The sequence below is a fragment of the Oreochromis niloticus genome, linkage group LG23 (genome assembly GCF_001858045.2).
Source record: "Oreochromis niloticus isolate F11D_XX linkage group LG23, O_niloticus_UMD_NMBU, whole genome shotgun sequence".
Lineage (NCBI taxonomy): Eukaryota > Metazoa > Chordata > Actinopteri > Cichliformes > Cichlidae > Oreochromis > Oreochromis niloticus.
In genome coordinates, this window is record NC_031986.2 from 23,086,227 (window position 1) to 23,104,730 (window position 18,504).

General features: G+C 40.4%; 1 protein-coding gene and 1 long non-coding RNA gene across 2 annotated transcripts; both read right to left on the reverse strand.

The window, feature by feature from the left end:
* Positions 1-1,516: 1,516 nt before the first annotated feature.
* LOC112843886 (macrophage mannose receptor 1-like) lies at positions 1,517-4,431 on the reverse strand. The gene has a single exon (XM_025903151.1). The coding sequence runs from the start codon at positions 4,418-4,420 to the stop codon at positions 3,572-3,574; it is 849 nt and encodes a 282-aa protein (XP_025758936.1). The 5' UTR covers positions 4,421-4,431; the 3' UTR covers positions 1,517-3,571.
* A 4,152-nt stretch (positions 4,432-8,583) lies between these two features.
* Positions 8,584-9,073, reverse strand: LOC112843887 (uncharacterized). The gene is made up of 2 exons (XR_003216422.1): positions 8,830-9,073; positions 8,584-8,746 (listed from the first exon to the last, which is right to left on the reverse strand). It is a non-coding gene; the product is annotated as an uncharacterized LOC112843887 (long non-coding RNA).
* Between the last annotated feature and the right edge of the window lie 9,431 nt (positions 9,074-18,504).

Here is an 18,504-nt window from a genome sequence, read left to right on the forward strand (position 1 = left end):
CCTAAAAGGTCAACCTGTTTCTCCATCACCTGTTCAGCTCTGATGATTCAGTAAGGACATCTCCTGGTTTCATCTTCATGTTTCCCTCTCACCAGATATCCAAACCGATATCATGACCAGCAGCTTTTATGGCTGTGGCTCCAGCAAACATCAGCTCATACTAGAAATTAATATTAAATAAATTCTACCAACAGCTGATCAAGCTTAAATGTGCTGCTGTTGTTTAGCACGACATCCGCTGGTTTCCTCTTTCTGGCGCAAAGTGGGAGATAAACAAGAGAGACGGGACTTGTGTCAGAAAAGCCGATCAGCTGCTCATTGATGAGTTTCATGATTAAAATATCAACAGGAAAGGGAGGGTGGAGAAAATGAGAGAAGAAGAAGCAGCATAAAGATGCAGAATAACTCCAGCTTTGTGTCTTTTTCATTCTAGTTGAAGTACGGGACAAACTTTTTAGCTCAATACGAAACGCGTAATATTTTCTCTGAATATGGGACGATTCCGTTTTTTACGGGACGGTTGGCAACTCTACTAACTAACCTTATGAATAAAGTTCACTATCAGTAACATCATGGCACCCACTCAGCTGTGTAGAAACTATGTCATGCTAACTCATACGCAGTAAGAGTTATTGTAACTGACTATAAAAAGTCAGCACAATGATAAACAATAAACTACCCCTAAACTTGGTTTATATCTGACCCAGATAGACTGCAGGTCATAACTTCTTACCTGAAGTTCAGTTCACCTGACACTCGGACAGGCGTCCGTCGGCCCATAAAAACGAAAAATCACCATTGGGCATACCAGGCCTGTCCAGCTATGGTCGTGCCATCAATTAACCCTTCGCTTGCCCAGGGTTGCCGACCCCTGATTTACAGGAATCACTTCTTCCCTGTGTTGCAGGGTTGTGCAGTGGTTAACAGTGATGCTTCACAACAGCAATGGGTTGCTGTGAGGCACTCAGTTCACATCTACTGGCTGGTTCCGTCCCTTCTGTGCCAAAGCTTGCATGGGTTCTCTGCGAGTACTCTGGCTTTCTCCTGCAGTCTGGACATGTATGACATAGGTTGAGATAAGGTATTTATTGCCAATTCTAAACTGAAAGGTTGTCTGTCTCAATGCATAAGCCCTGTGATAGACTGGTGACAGGGCGGCCTCTGGTGGCCTCTAGCCTCCTGTGATGCTGAGCTGAATAAGTGGAAGAAAAATTAATAGATGGGGGTCTTTGTTGGTTTTTCAGCATTTTTTGTGGAGCACTTTGTGATATTTATCTTGAAAAGAACTAGATAAATAAAATCATGTAAGAACAAAAAACACACAAAACACGTGATTTGTGGTTGTTTATTTATTTATTTAGATAGTTAGTTGGTTACATATCCATAGGTTACATCCAGAAAGTGACTTCTTATATTGACAGCTTTGTAGTGAAAATCTTGCTTGAACAGATTCACCTGATTTACTGCAATAGTCTGCAACTATCATTTGCATTCTAGATCAACACACACACACACACACACACACACACACACACACACACACACAAAAAGCTGTCCTGCACTTCCAGCTGCTATTGTGGTAAAGCTTATATTGCAACAAACTGATATTTTCTAATTTCTTCCAATTGTTGTTCCCAAAAAGCGGTATATTTGACCCTGTGTATTCTATTGTCATTACCAAAATTAGCCACAGTCATTTCTTAATAATTGGTAAAGACATGATTGTCCACATTTCCCTGCACTTCTTTGAGGTGCATTTATATTGCATGTTACACAAACAGTGGTCTTGTAAAATCGACCAGCCTGTGTACACACAGTGTTTTGGACCATCTTCACTGCTTTTTTTTGTAAATTTCATTTTCATTTTTATGGTTTATCTTTATGCAAAATTAAAGTAAATAAAATGTACTTATCCATTCCTCAGTAAGGTGAAACAGATCAACAGCACATAGTTGCACACAAAGGTAGTTAAATAAAGTGTCCAGCAGGTGTCAGACTCAGACTCAGACATAGCCTGCGTCCAACAAGATAGAGCGTCAAACCCTGCTCGACCTTTTGTAGCCCATATATTGTACCATTATGTCTGTAGCTTCTATCTATCCATTGCTAACTATTGACATCAAAACTGACATATCAAAAAAGCATTTTTAATGAAATAGCGAAGATCTCAAAACTCTGAGCAAACTGTGGTCTCTTGTAAAAATCCAGTGACTTTTGTGCAGAGATAAGCAGCTTTTGTACACATAGGTATTTGGAGTCTCTGCACCACTGTTGCTTTTAAAATTCCTTTTTCAAAGTCTAGTATGATTAAACTCTGTGTGTTGCTTTGCAAACTTCACAGAGATTCTGTGATTGAACAGGGCGGCCACTGCAAATAACACATTCCACAGTTGGCCAACTTCAGCATGTGTCCAGTGTCAACCATACGAGCTTGTGTGAAATGACACTCCTAAATCATTTTTTATGCAGTTTAGCAATAAATTAACAACCTGTTTGCTCAACGGTGTGTGTTCCGTGCTACATTAAAAATGCTGCTTGAATGTACATCAGTTTCATGTACAGTTTGATGTATGTTTGAACTATAATCCTACAGGTATCACAGACATAAGGAATTAATCGATACTAGCATGAGTTAGGATGGAAAATTTTAACATATCACTCAAATCTAATAAAAATAGATGTTCTTTTAGTGCATGCTACAAAAGACAAAACAGGACATTTTGTCATGTGTTCTAAATGTCAGAAAGAGAAATTGGTCTCAAAGTTTAATTTCCTGGGACCTCCCCCAACTGAGAAAGAAATTTAATGATGGTATTTGATTTGGATTTTATTTTAACTGGATTTTTATTTTTAAATCTTCCATAATTTGTAGTGTGATTCTTTCCTTTGCCTGAGAAAATCACACACCGTGTATTTAATAGGCCTAACTGATTCACTAACCGAGCACTTACTGTAAGACACCTACTTGCTCTAGAGTTACACTGGTTTGCCTTTCAGATATTGTAGTGAGAGTAAAAGAAAAACTGAAAAAGCAGCCTACTCATCCATTTGTTTAACATGATTATTTCTATTTACAGTAAAAGAACCAAATTCTGTCACAACATAGTTCATCTGTTTACGAGTTTATCTCATCATGAAGCACAATTCTACCAGAACCAAAAGATTAGCATTATATCAATAGAAAGAAAAAAGAAAAGTATAACAAACCAAAAAAGCTTGAAAATAGTTTCAATCTTAGGAGTATACATATGTTGTTATTAATTATGTTTTATTTTTCCAGTATGTATTTATGTAGGACTTATAACCCCTGGATCCTGTTGCACAACCCAGTTTTCAGTCTAAAATTGCAGGACAAAAAGCAGACCTGAGTGCAAATAATTGTACTAATAATAATAATACTAAACTTAAGTCCTCCCTCTTCAGCCTGACTTTTTATTAATTTTGAAATATAGACATTAATCTGGTTTGTATTTACTTATGTCATTTTATCTACCGGAGTTTGCTTTCTGTGTTCATTGTTTTGATGTTTTCAAATCTATTCAGCACTCTTTTATCAATTTTGCAAACTTGCTCAATAGCAAATAAAATTAAGTTTTTCCTCACAGTTATGAGCCCCCCAGACACCTCCACTATTATATACAGTTGCAGCAAGAGCTGCAGTATCTCTCCACAAAGAATTTGCTACAAGGTCAAAAACACTTTCAAAGGGAGACGTGCCAGAAGAAGCCGAGGTTGTGTCACTGGTCAACCATTTCATTGCCTGTAAGGCTGCACACTCTGCACTCTGGACTTCTGGACATGTTGGTTTTACCGCTTGACCCCAAGATGCGTAGCGCAGCTCCTGCCCGTCCACCCACAGCCAGTCTTTAAAGAAGAAATGCAATCCAATCCAGAAGGGACCTGTGGTGTTTTGCTTTTTCAGCTCTCTCTGTATCAGCAACATCTCGGTCACTGATGCCACACTGGCGAGGTCACTGTAGGTCTTTCTGCAGTACTCCAGAGCTTCCTCCCAAGTCTTTTTCTCCTTCACCACTATTGCCCTGTAGCAGAAGAAGGCCCATTTATCATTTACTTTTCCATCACTCAGTCCTTTGTCATTGATATAGCCATTGGTATCTGAATTGCCATTGTCAGGTTGTCCATTTGCCCATCCAACCTCCATTGGTCCACCTCCTGACCAGGTCCAATTGTTTGTGTGTGAAATTCTTTGCAGTCCTACCCAGACAAGGTCTGGGGGGTTTATCATCTTCTGAAGTCGGTTCAAGTCCTGTTTATTACTAACAGGGGCCAAGTCTGTGTACCTTTCCCGACAGTAATCCTGAGCTTCATTCCAAGTCTTCGGATCTTTGATGTAAATGTACTTACTAAAAGTCCCAGACAAACTCAACAGGAACAGGATGTAAGTGAAGAGTCTGTCCATTGTTCTCTTGGACTTAAAAAGATTTGGGAAATCTGTTCTGGAGCTGTCACCTTTTATGCTTGTCCTTCAGACATGCATTTGCATATAGGTCGGCCCTTTCATTCTCTGAACCACACAATAATCACAAGCTGAGTGAGAAACCACAGCTGTTTTAACGTTCTTCTTTTATTGACAGCCCATAAAACTGCTTACAGGGCCCCGAACCTGTCCCAGCATTAAATAAGCAAGTAAAATAGGTAGCTAAGGCTGTATAAAAAAGACTTAAAGCATTTTAAGTAAATTCACAGAAATTATTTTTAACCACACAAATATTTCCTGACACGTTGGTAGTTGATGTTGTTATAGGGGTTCCAGAGTTAGGAAATAATATTACTACTACTAATAATAATAGCCTTTTGAAACAAACACAGACAGACATAAATCCAAAGGTTCTTGGAAGAGGACGCCCTAAACAAATTTAAGAATTTGCTTAAGGCAAAGCACAAGGGATGGGTGGCAAACAAACAAACCATATTATTCTGCAGTGAGAGCAAGTCGGTTTTTATATTGTCATAGAATTTCACTGGAAAATAAATAAAGAGATAAAGAGAAATTATTTAAGAAGAAATTGAAGCCATATCACCTCAGTTCAAGTTAACTTCATATGTGTAAATATATGTATATATCTATATATATAGTAATTTATTTATAAAAGAATATATTTTGTACATACTGGAAAGGTCACCAGTCTGTTGACAGACAGACAGACAGAGCACCATTGTGACAAAACAACCACACCTGTGGCCAATTTAGATCCACAAATATGTGTTTTTGATTTTATTTTGATAATATATTAATTTCAGATCAATTTATTTTCATTTATATAGATTCAAGGTTCAAGATTCAAAGTGTTCATTGTCATGTGTACAAAGAAAAGCATTTCTCTGTACAATGAAATTCTTTCTCTGCTGTGCACACACGGATGCCTGTTAACATGTACAGATAGAACTAGATCAGATAAATACAAATAGTATGAACAAATAAATTGAGACAAAAAAATTAAATACATTTGTGTGCAAAAGAGCTATGAGCTTAATATGCTGGTTCAATATGTAAGGTGACCTAATGTGCAAAAATTATTATTACTGTTAAAACAGGTTAGCTGTTCAAGAGTCTTATAGCAAACAAATCAACAGGTGCCTAAAGGTGCAGAAATATAGAAATATAACAATACAGAAAATTCCCAGATTACAGACAGGATGATGGTGAAACAGCACAGATAAGACTCAGCGACTTAGCCTCCTTTTTTTTAATCTATTGACATATCAGCACTAATGCTGAGGTATATTTCCCAAAGTTGTTAGGACAAGAAAAATAAACAAATTTAGAATTTTCTTAAGGTAAAGCACAAGTGCTGCCTTACTTCACAGTAGCTATGCAAAACACATGTTTGTATAGCAAGGCAAATGAGTATTTCAGTGTTTTTCTTGGGAAACAATCAAAGATGATGAGAATAAATTTAGGAAGGAGAATAGGAAATGTAGCTTTAAAATTTTCACACAGAGATTTTGAACAAAATACAGTGTTTAAATACATTTGTGTGTGCATTTGTCACAGTGCGGCTGTGTGTAGGCAGGAGAAGGACCCAAACGCAAAACTCACCGAGACAAAAGTGAACTCAAAACACTGCTTTATTGCAGGCTAGCACGAAAAACAATACAAAACTAAACTGGGAAAACTAAAGCACAAGGAGCCACAGGGAGAATCACACAGCTATGAGGGAGAACGCGACACTGACACAGGGAAACACAGGGCTAAAATACACTGGGAAGTAACGAGGGGAATGAGACACAGAAGGGGAGCACAGCTGGGAGAAATCAGAACTGACGAGACGAGGGAGCAAAGTAGAATACACTCACAAGAGACATTGACCTTCAAAGTAAAACAGGAAGTAGCACAGACGCAAACTAGACTAGGGGAGACAGAGCAACTAAGAAACACAGAACAACAACAAAGACACAGAGGGGAGCTATTAAATACTCAGAGAACTAAAGAGAATACAAGAGAGCCAAACTAAGACACTAGACTAAAGAATAAACTGGGGAACAAAGGGAACTAAGATCATAATACAAAACTCAGAGACACAAGAAACTCAAAACACTGGGTCACTGACCCAGGACCATGACAGCATTTAATTTAAGTTGTCTTACCTTTTTTCTTGTGGTTGCTTTTTTAAGTTCTTTTATTACTACACTTTCTTGAGTTTTTTCTTTTTTCCCCCGTTTCCTATTTTCATGATTGTCTTTTCACTTTTAGATTACTGTCTAAATTAACTTTCATTTTATTCAGTAAAAGGAGTAGATGATACAATCCCTGACAATGCATTGCTTTAAATGGAAAAAATGTTAGGGGGATGGCTGTTATGAGGAAAGCATTAACATTTATGGAGCCTCATTTCTTCAAAGGGGCAGAAAAGGTGATAGAGAGAAGTAAGACAAGTAAGTAAGATAAGATAGGCGAGAGCAGAGAGGAGAGACGGACGGGGGGCGTTCCATCTGGCTTCCCACACCTCCCCGCCGGATCGGGCTGTACGCTCTACCTCCCCACTGCCTCCCAGAAAAGGGAAGAAGAGCAGAGGGGAGAAGAACGGAAGATTTTTCAATTCAATTCAATTCAATTTTATTTATATAGCGCCAAATCACAACAAAAGTCGCCTCAAGGCGCTTTATAGATACAGAGAAAAACCCAACAATCATATGACCCCCTATGAGCAAGCACTTTGGTGACAGTGGGAAGGAAAAACTCCCTTTTAACAGGAAGAAACCTCCGGCAGAACCAGGCTCAGGGAGGGGCGGCCATCTGCTGCGACTGGTTGGGGTGAGAGAAGGAAAACAGGATAAAGACATGCTGTGGAAGAGAGACAGAGATTAATAACAGATATGATTCGATGCAGAGAGGTCTATTAACGCATAGTGAGTGAGAAAGGTGACTGGAAAGGAAAAACTCAATGCATCATGGGAATCCCCGACAGCCTACGTCTATTGCAGCATAACTAAGGGAGGATTCAGGGTCACCTGGTCCAACCCTAACTATACGCTAATCTAAGCCTAATCTTGAAAGTAGAGATAGTGTCTGTCTCCCGAATCCAAACTGGAAGCTGGTTCCACAGAAGAGGGGCCTGAAAACTGAAGGCTCTCCCTCCCATTCTACTTTTAAATACTCTAGGAACAACAAGTAAGCCTGCAGTGCGAAAGCGAAGTGCTCTAATAGGGTGATATGGTACTACAAGGTCATTAAGATAAGATGGGGCCTGATTATTTAAGACCTTGTATGTGAGGAGCAGGATTTTGAATTCAATTCTGGATTTAACAGGAAGCCAATGAAGGGAAGCCAAAACAGGAGAAATATGCTCTCTCTTTCTAGTCCCTGTCAGGACTCTTGCTGCAGCATTTTGGATTAGCTGAAGACTTTTCAGGGAGTTTTTAGGACATCCTGATAATAAAGAATTACAGTAGTCCAGCCTGGAAGTAATAAATGCATGAACTAGTTTTTCAGCATCAATCTGAGACAGGATATTTCTAACTTTAGAGATGTTGCGCAAATGGAAGAAAGCAGTCTTACATATTTGTTTAATATGTGCATTGAAGGACATGTCCTGGTCAAAAATGACTCCAAGGTTCCTCACAGTGTTACTGGAGGCCAAGGTAATGCCACCCAGAGTAGGAATCTGGTTAGATACCATATTTCTAAGATTCTCAGGGCCGAGTACAATAACCTCAGTTTTATCTGAATTAAGAAGCAGAAAGTTAGCGGCCATCCAGGTCTTTATGTCTTTAAGACATTCCTGCAGTTTAACTAATTGGTGTGTGTTACCTGGCTTCATGGATAGATAGAGCTGCGTGTCATCTGCATAGCAGTGAAAATTTATGCTATGTCTTCTAATGATGCTGCCTAGGGGAAGCATGAATAATGTAAACAGAATTGGTCCTAGCACCGAACCCTGTGGAACACCATAATTGACCTTAGTGTGTGAAGAGGACTCTCCATTTACATGTACAAATTTGGAGTCTATTAGATAGATATGATACAAACCACTGAAGCGCAGTACCTGTAATACCTACTGTCACGGTTCGGCATGGCAGACCGTGGGGGGTGTGAGGAAGGAGGACCCAGGCACGGTGCTCTGTGTGCGAACAGTGCGTTTATTTACAGTGATGGAAACAACAACAATAAATCCCCGTGCTTTCCCCAGACTCCCGTGTCGTGTCTTCTCCCAGTGTTTGTGCTCTCCGCTCCCGTGTCTCAGCACTCCCCGTGCTGGCTGCTGTCTGGCTCTCCACACCTCTCCTGGGGATACAATAGAAGCAGCCGTCAGGACACATATAACCGCGGGCATACACACACTAACTTGGCTCAACAGGAAGACTAACGTGGAGTCTCATGGAATGATCCCGCGTCGGTGGGAGCTCCAAGACTCTCTTAAGTAGCTCCCCCGACGAGGCCTGATCAGCAGCAGGTGTGTGGCTTTGGGTGTGGCCAGTCCGCCAGCAGGGCCACACCCACCAGGCCTGAAGGCGCCCACAGAGACACATACACACAGACACATATGCACAAGCATAGAGAAAGGGGAGCAACACCAAAAATACATAACAATATAACAGGTCCATGACTGCCCAGGGGTCCTGGGTTGCTCAGCCCCAGGACCCTGACACCTACAGCATGTTCTAATCACTCTAATAGGATATTATGGTCAACAGTATCGAACGCTGCACTGAGGTCTAGCAGGACAAGCACAGAGATGAGTCCACTGTCAGAGGCCATAAGAAGATCATTTGTAACCTTCACTAAAGCTGTTTCTGTGCTGTGATGAGCTCTGAAACCTGACTGAAACTCTTCAAATAAGCCATTCCTCTGCAGATGATCTGTTAGCTGTTTAACAACTACTCTTTCAAGGATTTTTGATATGAAAGGAAGGTTGGAGATTGGCCTAAGCTAAGACTGCTGGGTCTAGAGATGGCTTTTTGAGTAAAGGTTTAACTACAGCCACCTTGAAGGCCTGTGGTACACAGCCGATTATTAGAGATAGGTTGATCATATTTAAGATCGAAGAATTAATTAATGGCAGGACTTCTTTGAGCAGTTTTGTAGGAATGGGGTCTAAAAGACACGTTGATGGTTTGGAGGAAGTAATTATTGAAGTTAACTCAGAAAGATCAATTGGAGAAAAAGAGTCTAACTTAACATCGATGGTACTAAAAGTAGCTGTAGATAATATTACATCTGTGGGATGATTATTGGTAATTTTTTCTCTAATGATAAAAATTTTATTTGTGAAGAAGTTCATGAAGTCATTACTAGTTAACGTTAAAGGGATTGTTGGCTCAGTAGAGCTCTGACTTTTTGTCAGCCTGGCTACAGTGCTGAAGAGAAACCTGGGGTTGTTCTTATTTTCTTCAATCAGTGACGAATAGTAAGATGTTCTGGCTTTGCGGAGGGCTTTCTTATAAAGTAGCAAACTATTTCTCCAGGCTAAATGATGATCCTCTAAATTTGTGACACGCCATTTCCTCTCCAGCTTACGAGTTATCTGCTTTAGGCTACGTGTTTGAGAATTATACCACGGAGTCAGGTACTTCTGATTTGAGGCCTTAGTTTTCACAGGAGCTACAGTATCCAGAGTCGTACGTAGTGAGGAGGTAAAATTATTAACAAGATAATCAACCTCTGTTGGAGTAGCGTTCAGGTAGCTGCTCTGCTCTATGTTGGTACAGTGCATTGAAGATGATAACAGTGGGTGGATTATATTCTTAAACTTAGTTACAGCACTTTCAGAAAGACATCTACTTTGATAAAGTCTACTCTCCACTGCTGTGTAATCAATTATTGTAAATGTAAATGTTATCAGGAAATGATCAGACAGCAGAGGGTTTTCAGGAAACACTGTTAAATGTTCAGTTTCTATGCCATATGTTAAAACAAGATCTAGAGTGTGATTAAAGTGGTGGGTGGGTTCTTTTACATTTTGAGAGAAGCCAATTGAGTCTAATAACAGATTAAACGCCATGTTGAGGCTGTCATTTTTAGCATCTACATGGATGTTAAAATCACCCACAATAATTATTTTATCTGAGCTGAGCACTAAATCAGATAAAAAGTCTGAGAAATCAGAGAGAAACTCTGTGTAAGGCCCAGGTGGACGATAGATGATAACAAGTAAGACTGGTTTCTGAGTTTTACAGCTGGGGTGGACGAGGTTAAGCATCAGGCTTTCAAATGAATTAAAAGTCTGTCTTGGTCTTTTGTTAATTAATAGACTGGTGTGAAAAATTCCTGCCACACCGCCCCCTCGGCCTGTGCTTCAAGGTTTCTGGTAGTTAGAATGACTCGGGGGGTGTTGATTCATTTAAACTAACATAATCATCCAGCTGCAACCAGTTTTCTGTAAGGCAGAGTAAATCGATTTATGTTATGTTTTATGCTTTTGACGCCCCCTGTTGAGGCAGGCCCACCACAGGTCGATCAATCCTTGGCATGTGTATCGCGGTTAACTGACTGCCTTAGCTGCCCAAGTGATCTCAGCCCTTTTTAGCCATAGCCAGTGACTGGTCCTCTCAGCAGTGTTAGCCAATTCTCTTATAGCCTGCTGTTGTGCCTGTCCTCTGGTCCCAATCTCTCTAAGCAGTTTTGCTGTTGTACTGGCAACAAAGCCCCTGTACCCCACTTCCACTGGGCACACCTTGATCTTCCAGCGTCTGTCCTCTGCCTCAGCTGCCAAGTTGGCAGATCGCAGCTTCTAACACTCAAATACTTCCTCAATTACTTCCTCCCATGGTACCGTCAGCTCAATGACATACACAAGTTTTTGGGAGTTAGACCAAAGGACGAGGTCTGGCCGCAGAGTAGTTGTTACAATCTCTGTCGGAAAAATTAGCCTCTGTTCCAAGTCTACTTGCATCTGCCATTCCTTGGCAACATTCAACAGGCCCAGGTCCAGGGTTGAAGGGCTTGTCCTCGACTTGTCTCCTTCCCGGACAAATCCTGATGAAAACTGACGCTCCTCTTGGTTGTTGAAAGGTTGAGCGTTGATGGATTTTCTTTTGCGGTCAACTTTCTCGGCTAGACATCTGAGGACCTGGTTGTGTCTCCATGTGTATCTGCCCTGAGTAAGGCTAGTCCTACAACCAACTAAGATGTGCTTGAGTGTGGCTGGGACTGTACACAGGGAGCAGGATGGGTCTTTTACGAACCTCTAGCATGTCTGGCTGTTTCCTCCTGTTGTCGCACCTTCTTCACTACCATTTCTCGAAGTTCAGTTACAGATGCCTGTTGCCACAGAGGTGTTACTGCTCCAAGACCAAATCCTCCTGTGCCCTGTTGGACGTGACCCACCACGCCACGATGCCGAAGAGCAGATTTGGCCTGTAGCATAGATGTGGCCGGGGTCCACTTCCTCCCTTGCTAGGGTGGGAGCAGTGCATCTCAAGCCTCACTTTTGCACATTTAAACCCCTCTACCTGGCAATGCCAGTATCCCATCACTATAGAGTGCAACGCTGCTGAGGCATTTGGGAAGTCCGAGCCACTTCTTAACTTAAGAGCTCACTAGCCTCTCTAGTCGATTGCATGATTGAGTGAGACCTCGTATATTGTCTAAGGCCACAGTAGTCTCGGTAATAACCTAATAACCAGAGCTTCAGTTTCCCTGGGAGTGCAGTGTTGTTAATCTGCTTGAGATCATTAGCCAAGTTCTGCCTTAGTTGTTCTAGCTGCCACGTATCATTGAGGTCTGCATTATACCACCATCCCAGGCTCTTTATGGGCTTCTGTAATACTGTTGGAATTGGTTCTCCACTGATATAAAATTGCTCGGCTGTCAGTTTTCCTTTTACGATGGAGATGCTGCGAGATTTACTTGGCTTAAACTCCATTCTTGCCCATTCAATGTTTTCCTGGAGCTCCTGTAGCAGTTGCCTAGTACATGGTTTTGTTGTTGTAATGATGGTCATGTCATCCATGTAGGCTCTAATGGGAGGAAGACGAAGGCCACTCTTGAGTCTCTCACCTCCCACTACCCACCGAGATGCCTGCATGACCAACTCCATTGCCATGATAAATGCCAGAGGGGAAATCGTGCAGCCTGCCATTAAGTCCAATTCCCAGGTGCTGCGAGGCTGGTCACCAGGACACAAACACTCCACGGCTGGAGATTTATTTAAAGCACATAAAATGCATTTTATTAAAGAAAAGAAACAATGCGTGTGGTTGGAGAGTCCAGTCTTCAAATCATATGGACTGTCTCTTTAGGTTAGAAGAGAATGTGGGTTTCCAGAGCTGTAGGACAGCATTATATAACTTCTTGTGTGTGTCGAACAGCATGCCAGACAATGCAGTGCACATAGTCGTGTAGTAATGTCAGCTAAAGTATAAAACTTGTAATTCGGCATTAATGTTTTCATATTAGTTGTCACACTGGCATTCCAATCCAAGAGTTAACGTCACTCCTCGCACAATGTTTCAAATATTTTTTATTAGATGGAAGAACAAATTAGATGCACTTATGCCTCATTTTTTGTTTTTCAGTACCTCCATAATAATAACAATAATAGTAAGTGCGCCTTGCATAGGGAACTTAATGATAGAGATGGTACTACTAATAATAGTTGAAATAGTAACAATTATAATAATAGGGGTGGCCAGGTGGTTAGCACTATTGTCTCACAGCAAGGAAGTCTTGAGTTGAATTCCACCATCGGGGTCTTTAGTCCATAAACATTTGTGCTGACAGGACTACTCGTTCTCCTTATAGTGTACAGACTCATTTACATTTTACATCAAGGTGATGCTCCTTGCTCCTTTTGCGTCTACTTCACCTTTTTCCAAGTCCCATGGACAACTACTTATTTGAAGACTGGGGATTAGGAGGTAGACTGGTTTACAAACACTTCCACCTTTGGATGCAGTGGTGGGTCCTGATCTTGGTTAGTAGCAAATAAAATCCTAGTCATAAACCCTGAAACACTGGTACATGGATCCCTTGTAAACGTAACCCACCCGAGGTTTGCAGAATACTGAAATGTAGGTAGGACCATTTCAGTATTCTGAAAGTCAAGTAGCCAAGCCTATCCAAGCAGCCAAAGGGACACTCTGACCAAGTCTCCAGTCTTCCCCCCGAGCTAACACAATGAGTAGGACAACCATTCACACCTAGCAACAATTTAGATCTATTTACTGACACAAAAATAACAGAAGGACAGAGGCTCACATACCATTAGGGGAGATTAGAAGAGGGCATGGCAGGGAACAGAGGGGACTGACGAGACAGAAGAAGCAAAACTGAACAAATACAGATGAGACAGAAGACTATCAAAATAAAACAGGAAGAAACACACACTGACACTCAGATGGCTATGTAGACTTGACACTGGGACTGGGGATGAACAGACATGGAGACCTGAAGAGAGAAAACAGACACACGTACATGAAAGAATAATGTATATACGTATCAGGGCTCTAGACTAACTTTTATGCCACGGGTGCACTGGTGCACCAGCACAAAAGTTAGCCGTACCCAAATTTTTCAACCGCATTGCTTAACACCGCAGCTTAACATGTGCACTTTTTTGGGGGAAAAATTGCTGTCCATACAGACAATATTGATTTGTAAATGATTAACTAACAATCTTGTGCTTGTGCTTAAAGTGCTTTGGCACTCTTTGGCAATATTGTAGACAATGTTAAACTTAATCATCATCTCGGCCTCCTCTGATGACCTGTTTGCTGCTGCCTGCTGCTGAAAGGCAGTGGGGAGAGGGGACACTTGGGCAGTGCATTTATGACGACATATAATGTATTTTCTGGATACACTGTGCTTTTTCAGCGTTCAGAGATTGATGGCTCTGTGTCAGAGCACTGGCTATGAATTTCAGTCGGATCAGGCCTTAACTTAACAAAAAAGTTATCAATCGTTCTTTTCATTTTTTCTTATTACCCACAGCTACATCCTCTTCTGTCAGGCCTAGGCTACTCACTAGGGCTGGGTATCATCACTGATTTCTATAATCCATTCGATTCTGATTCATAAGATCCCGATTCGATTCAATTTAGCCACAGACAGTCAGAAATATTATAATTCTGATCATTTATCAGTACTGATACTTGTGAGACTTCATCAGAATTGTGAACGTAACAGCAGTTGCCTTTGTGTCAAAGTAACTGAGGATAAAACTCAGAAAAAACATGAAGGAGATTTTCCTGGCCTGGCTTTTTATAGCAGATAGCTTTAAAAATATTCTGCAATATTGCATAATTTTAAAAAGTTTAAATGTCTTCAGTATTGAAAAGCAGAAATTAGTCTTTCTTGTCCAAGATCATTAAGTAAAAAAAAGAAAGAAAAAAAAAAAGACAGCGGCGGACAAAGCTGTAAACAACGGTAGACTGGTGGGTAATAAGCGAATGAATAATGCCGAAAACAGATTTCAGATGGGAAACTGTTCTTGAAGTACAGAGAGAGAGAGAGAGAGCTGTGCATGAAGTGTGATTTTTATTGTGGTGGAGGCAAAACAGCAAAAGTAAGGGAATTAACAACGATGTTTATCAAATGTGAAGCGTATAGTTTGCTGCTGGTTCAGTGAATTTTGGTTGGAGAGAGACAAAACCTACAGCTCAGAATCTAGCGCAAAAAAGACGTAAACACAGCGCGGACCCGACGCATCAGAATCAGTGAGCTGTCGGCTTTCAGTCCCGACGGCGTGTCTGTGTCAGGTTCTGATGCGTCGGGTCCACGCTCTGCATTTATGTCTTTGTGTGGAGTCCGAGTACCTGCTCTCATTTACAGTTTGGTGGTTGTTGAAAAAGTTTTGTGAGCTTTAATCTGAGAATCTGGCGTTTCTGGCAAAATACATTTATATTTAAAAGTCGATTCAGGATTTAACTAATCGATATCGCTTTATTCAGGCTACTCACCTCTCTCCCTCCACCCGCCCTGACCACAACCAATCAGAGAGCTCCCGCCCCTGACTATCTCTGATTGGTTTAGACCACGATAGGGGCACAATGTGTGTCTGCTGTTGACCACATGGAGACTTTCACAGTTGCGAAGTATTTTTTTTTTTTTTTTTGGTTACTCGAACAGTTGGTTGCACCGGTGCGACCTAAGATTTTTTTAGTCGCACCATTGAAAAATTTGGTCACATTTGCGACCAATTTGGTCGCACTCTAGAGCTCTGCATATACTCAGGAACTACAACATAATTAACTTATTCTTTCATAGAAACAAATAAGTCCAAAGCCATACTCAACAACCTGTGCCAGCGGTGCATGGACCATGACACCGAACCATTGAGCTACCTTTTCTTCTAAACAGCTTACACTTAAATGATGCTCTTTTCAGCACAATCTGGAAATACAGAAGAACTGATGAAGCCTAAGCTCAATGACACCAAGCACAATAACCAAATTTTTAAAATTTGCTTAAGGAAAAACACGAGGGTTGATTAGGTTCACAGGACACAAACAAATTATGTTTTTGGTTGACAGGACAAAGTTATTTTCATGTTACATCATTGTATTTGGAGAACAAATGAAGATGACAAGAGAACAAATTCAAGTTTCATCCTGTCAAAATGTTTATCATGCACTGACTGAACTAGTCTCTGGGCATCCCACAAATACGTTTAATAAGTCCAAGAAGCAAATATGAAAATAATAATAACAGAAAAAAAGTTTTTTTTCTGTTATAGAAAACAAAAAAATGACATCATTGGGAACAAACTCATCGACAAACTCACAGATTTTTTTAGCTTTCAAACCCCCAAAAGTCAGCTGTTGACAGTGTTTGAATAAGATTCATCATTCCCGTATGTAGATTTACAGATAAATCATAAAAAAAATCAATCAATCAATAAATCAAAGTGAGCCACTGCAGATGATGCTCTGTGAGCCAGCCAAAAAATAAGTGTGTCATTCAAGCAGACTGTTTATTAGGAATGTAGTGGTTTGTTAAATAAATGCACAACCAGCCAGCCCAGAGATATAATCTGTCCAGCATTCCCTGGATCTGTCCTGTGATATACTCCAGGGAGAAAACATCTCACCAGGTCCATTCAATCAAGACCAAAACCAGCTCCACAATCAGCTTGGTCATTCAAGAGGGACTCCTTGTCTGTATCACTTTCTCTCCCTGGTGGTAGAATCAAAAGTGATGCCAACACAATGTTTATGGAAACTGTCACTAATGAAGTGCTTTTTTTTTTGTTCTTTTAGTGCTGGATTTTCTTTAGGTGACTGTATCCCATCATCTTGGTAACCTACCTACTGTCATTATGATATGGAGAACACAATAACAACTAAATCGAATCCTTTGCAAATAATTGACAGTAAATTGTCTTCAAAAAGCAACGACATCTAATGCTAAAGCTCAAAGATTGCTTTTTGTTTGTTTTTGAAAAATATAATAATATTTTTAATACAAGATTTAAGCTACTCAACTGTTCAAGGCCTTATTGATTGTATATTTTGTTTCGTGTGTTTTTTGTTTTGTTTTTATGAGTGACAGTTTTGGGTTGTTGGTCAAGATGCGAATAAAATGCAGACTTTCCATTTTAACTCAGATCGCCATCACAAGCTCCTCCTGTAACATAAGCCATTCACACCTCTAAAGCTTCATTCACATCTGCGTAAGTGCCAGTTCCCCACTAATTCAACTCTCCTCTGTTCACAGTTCACTGCATTAGACCATCACGTCATGATTAACAGGGAGGATTAACAAGCAGCCATGAGTCCCTTGCTGAAATCAACCTTGCATTCAGCTTTCAAATCGATGCAAGTAAAATACAGCAGAAAATAAATAAAATCAAAGACTCAGCGGTCCTGTTGCTCTTAAATCTATTTTAACCTGTTTAGCAGGAGTGGGGCAGGCGGAGTTTACCCTGGTGCAGGATTGCCGCAGCGGTCATGTAAGTGGAAAGATCTGGGAGTTTCTCTGTGAATTTCACATTCCTGGGCAGCGTACTTGTTGCTTGCTCAGAAGTTTAGGGGGTGTGGAATTACAGGGATTATTTTACATAACCATCATCTTATCATTGCATTAATTATCAGTTCATCAAAGCGTTTATTGAAGCTGCTGGCATTATGTTATAATTTATATTATAGGGGTTATCATAATCAAATATTAACATGTTTATTACAGGTGCAGTTATAACTACTTTAAAATGATTGAGTTAAATATATATATCAAAACTCATATGCTGAGTATATTGTTACAGTAAAATAGTAGCTGAGTAAAGGCCTGAATGTATTCAGCTTCTTGTGACCTCAAAGGCCTGAGATCATCACCATATTTGGAAGAGTATGCCACAAGGAGGAACCTCTGTGTTTGCATTTAATTCTTAAAATACATGAATGTTCTGTACATGCAAATTATGTGCTTGTAAACGCAAGAAGGGGCGTTACAATACCCTGATGTTATAAAAGCAATCTAGAGTGTATTTTGGGTAGAGATGTACAACTGTTTTGCAGTTTACACCTCTCCACGCTGCGTGCATTAAAATCAATTGTTTGAACGACCTCTTCTGGACTATCATTGTTTTACTCTCATCCACAATTTCGAACTCGTAACATTTGGTGCATTGGCCGGGGTTGACTGGAGAGAGTTGGAGATTGAGACCGAGAGGGTCCGAGGTGCTCAAACGGGCAGACACGAGTCAGTGGTCGAAGTGAGTTGACATAAGCCGGCTTATTCAAAGGTAAGGCACTACCTGTTGAATTATTTCCAAACAGTGCTGAATTGGTTCTGACAAAATTGAAAGTCTACTCACTGAAATTACTGGTAAAGGTCTGTTTTGATTTTGGTGAAAATCTCATGAGAATTGAAGTTGAAGTAATGATAATGTAAGGTTAAGTGACAGTACTGATTAAAGAAAAAGCAGTTGGACTGCTAAGCAAAGAGGATTTAGAATAAAGAGGATTTAGAATAAAGAGAATTTAGAATAATAGGTAATTGGGCGTTTTGGGGGTTACACTCCCAATTGGTTATAAGGTTGGACCTGTGCCAGTCATACACTTGTTCTGAGGTGTTGATTGTTGTTTCAAAGTATTACAAATTTCTGT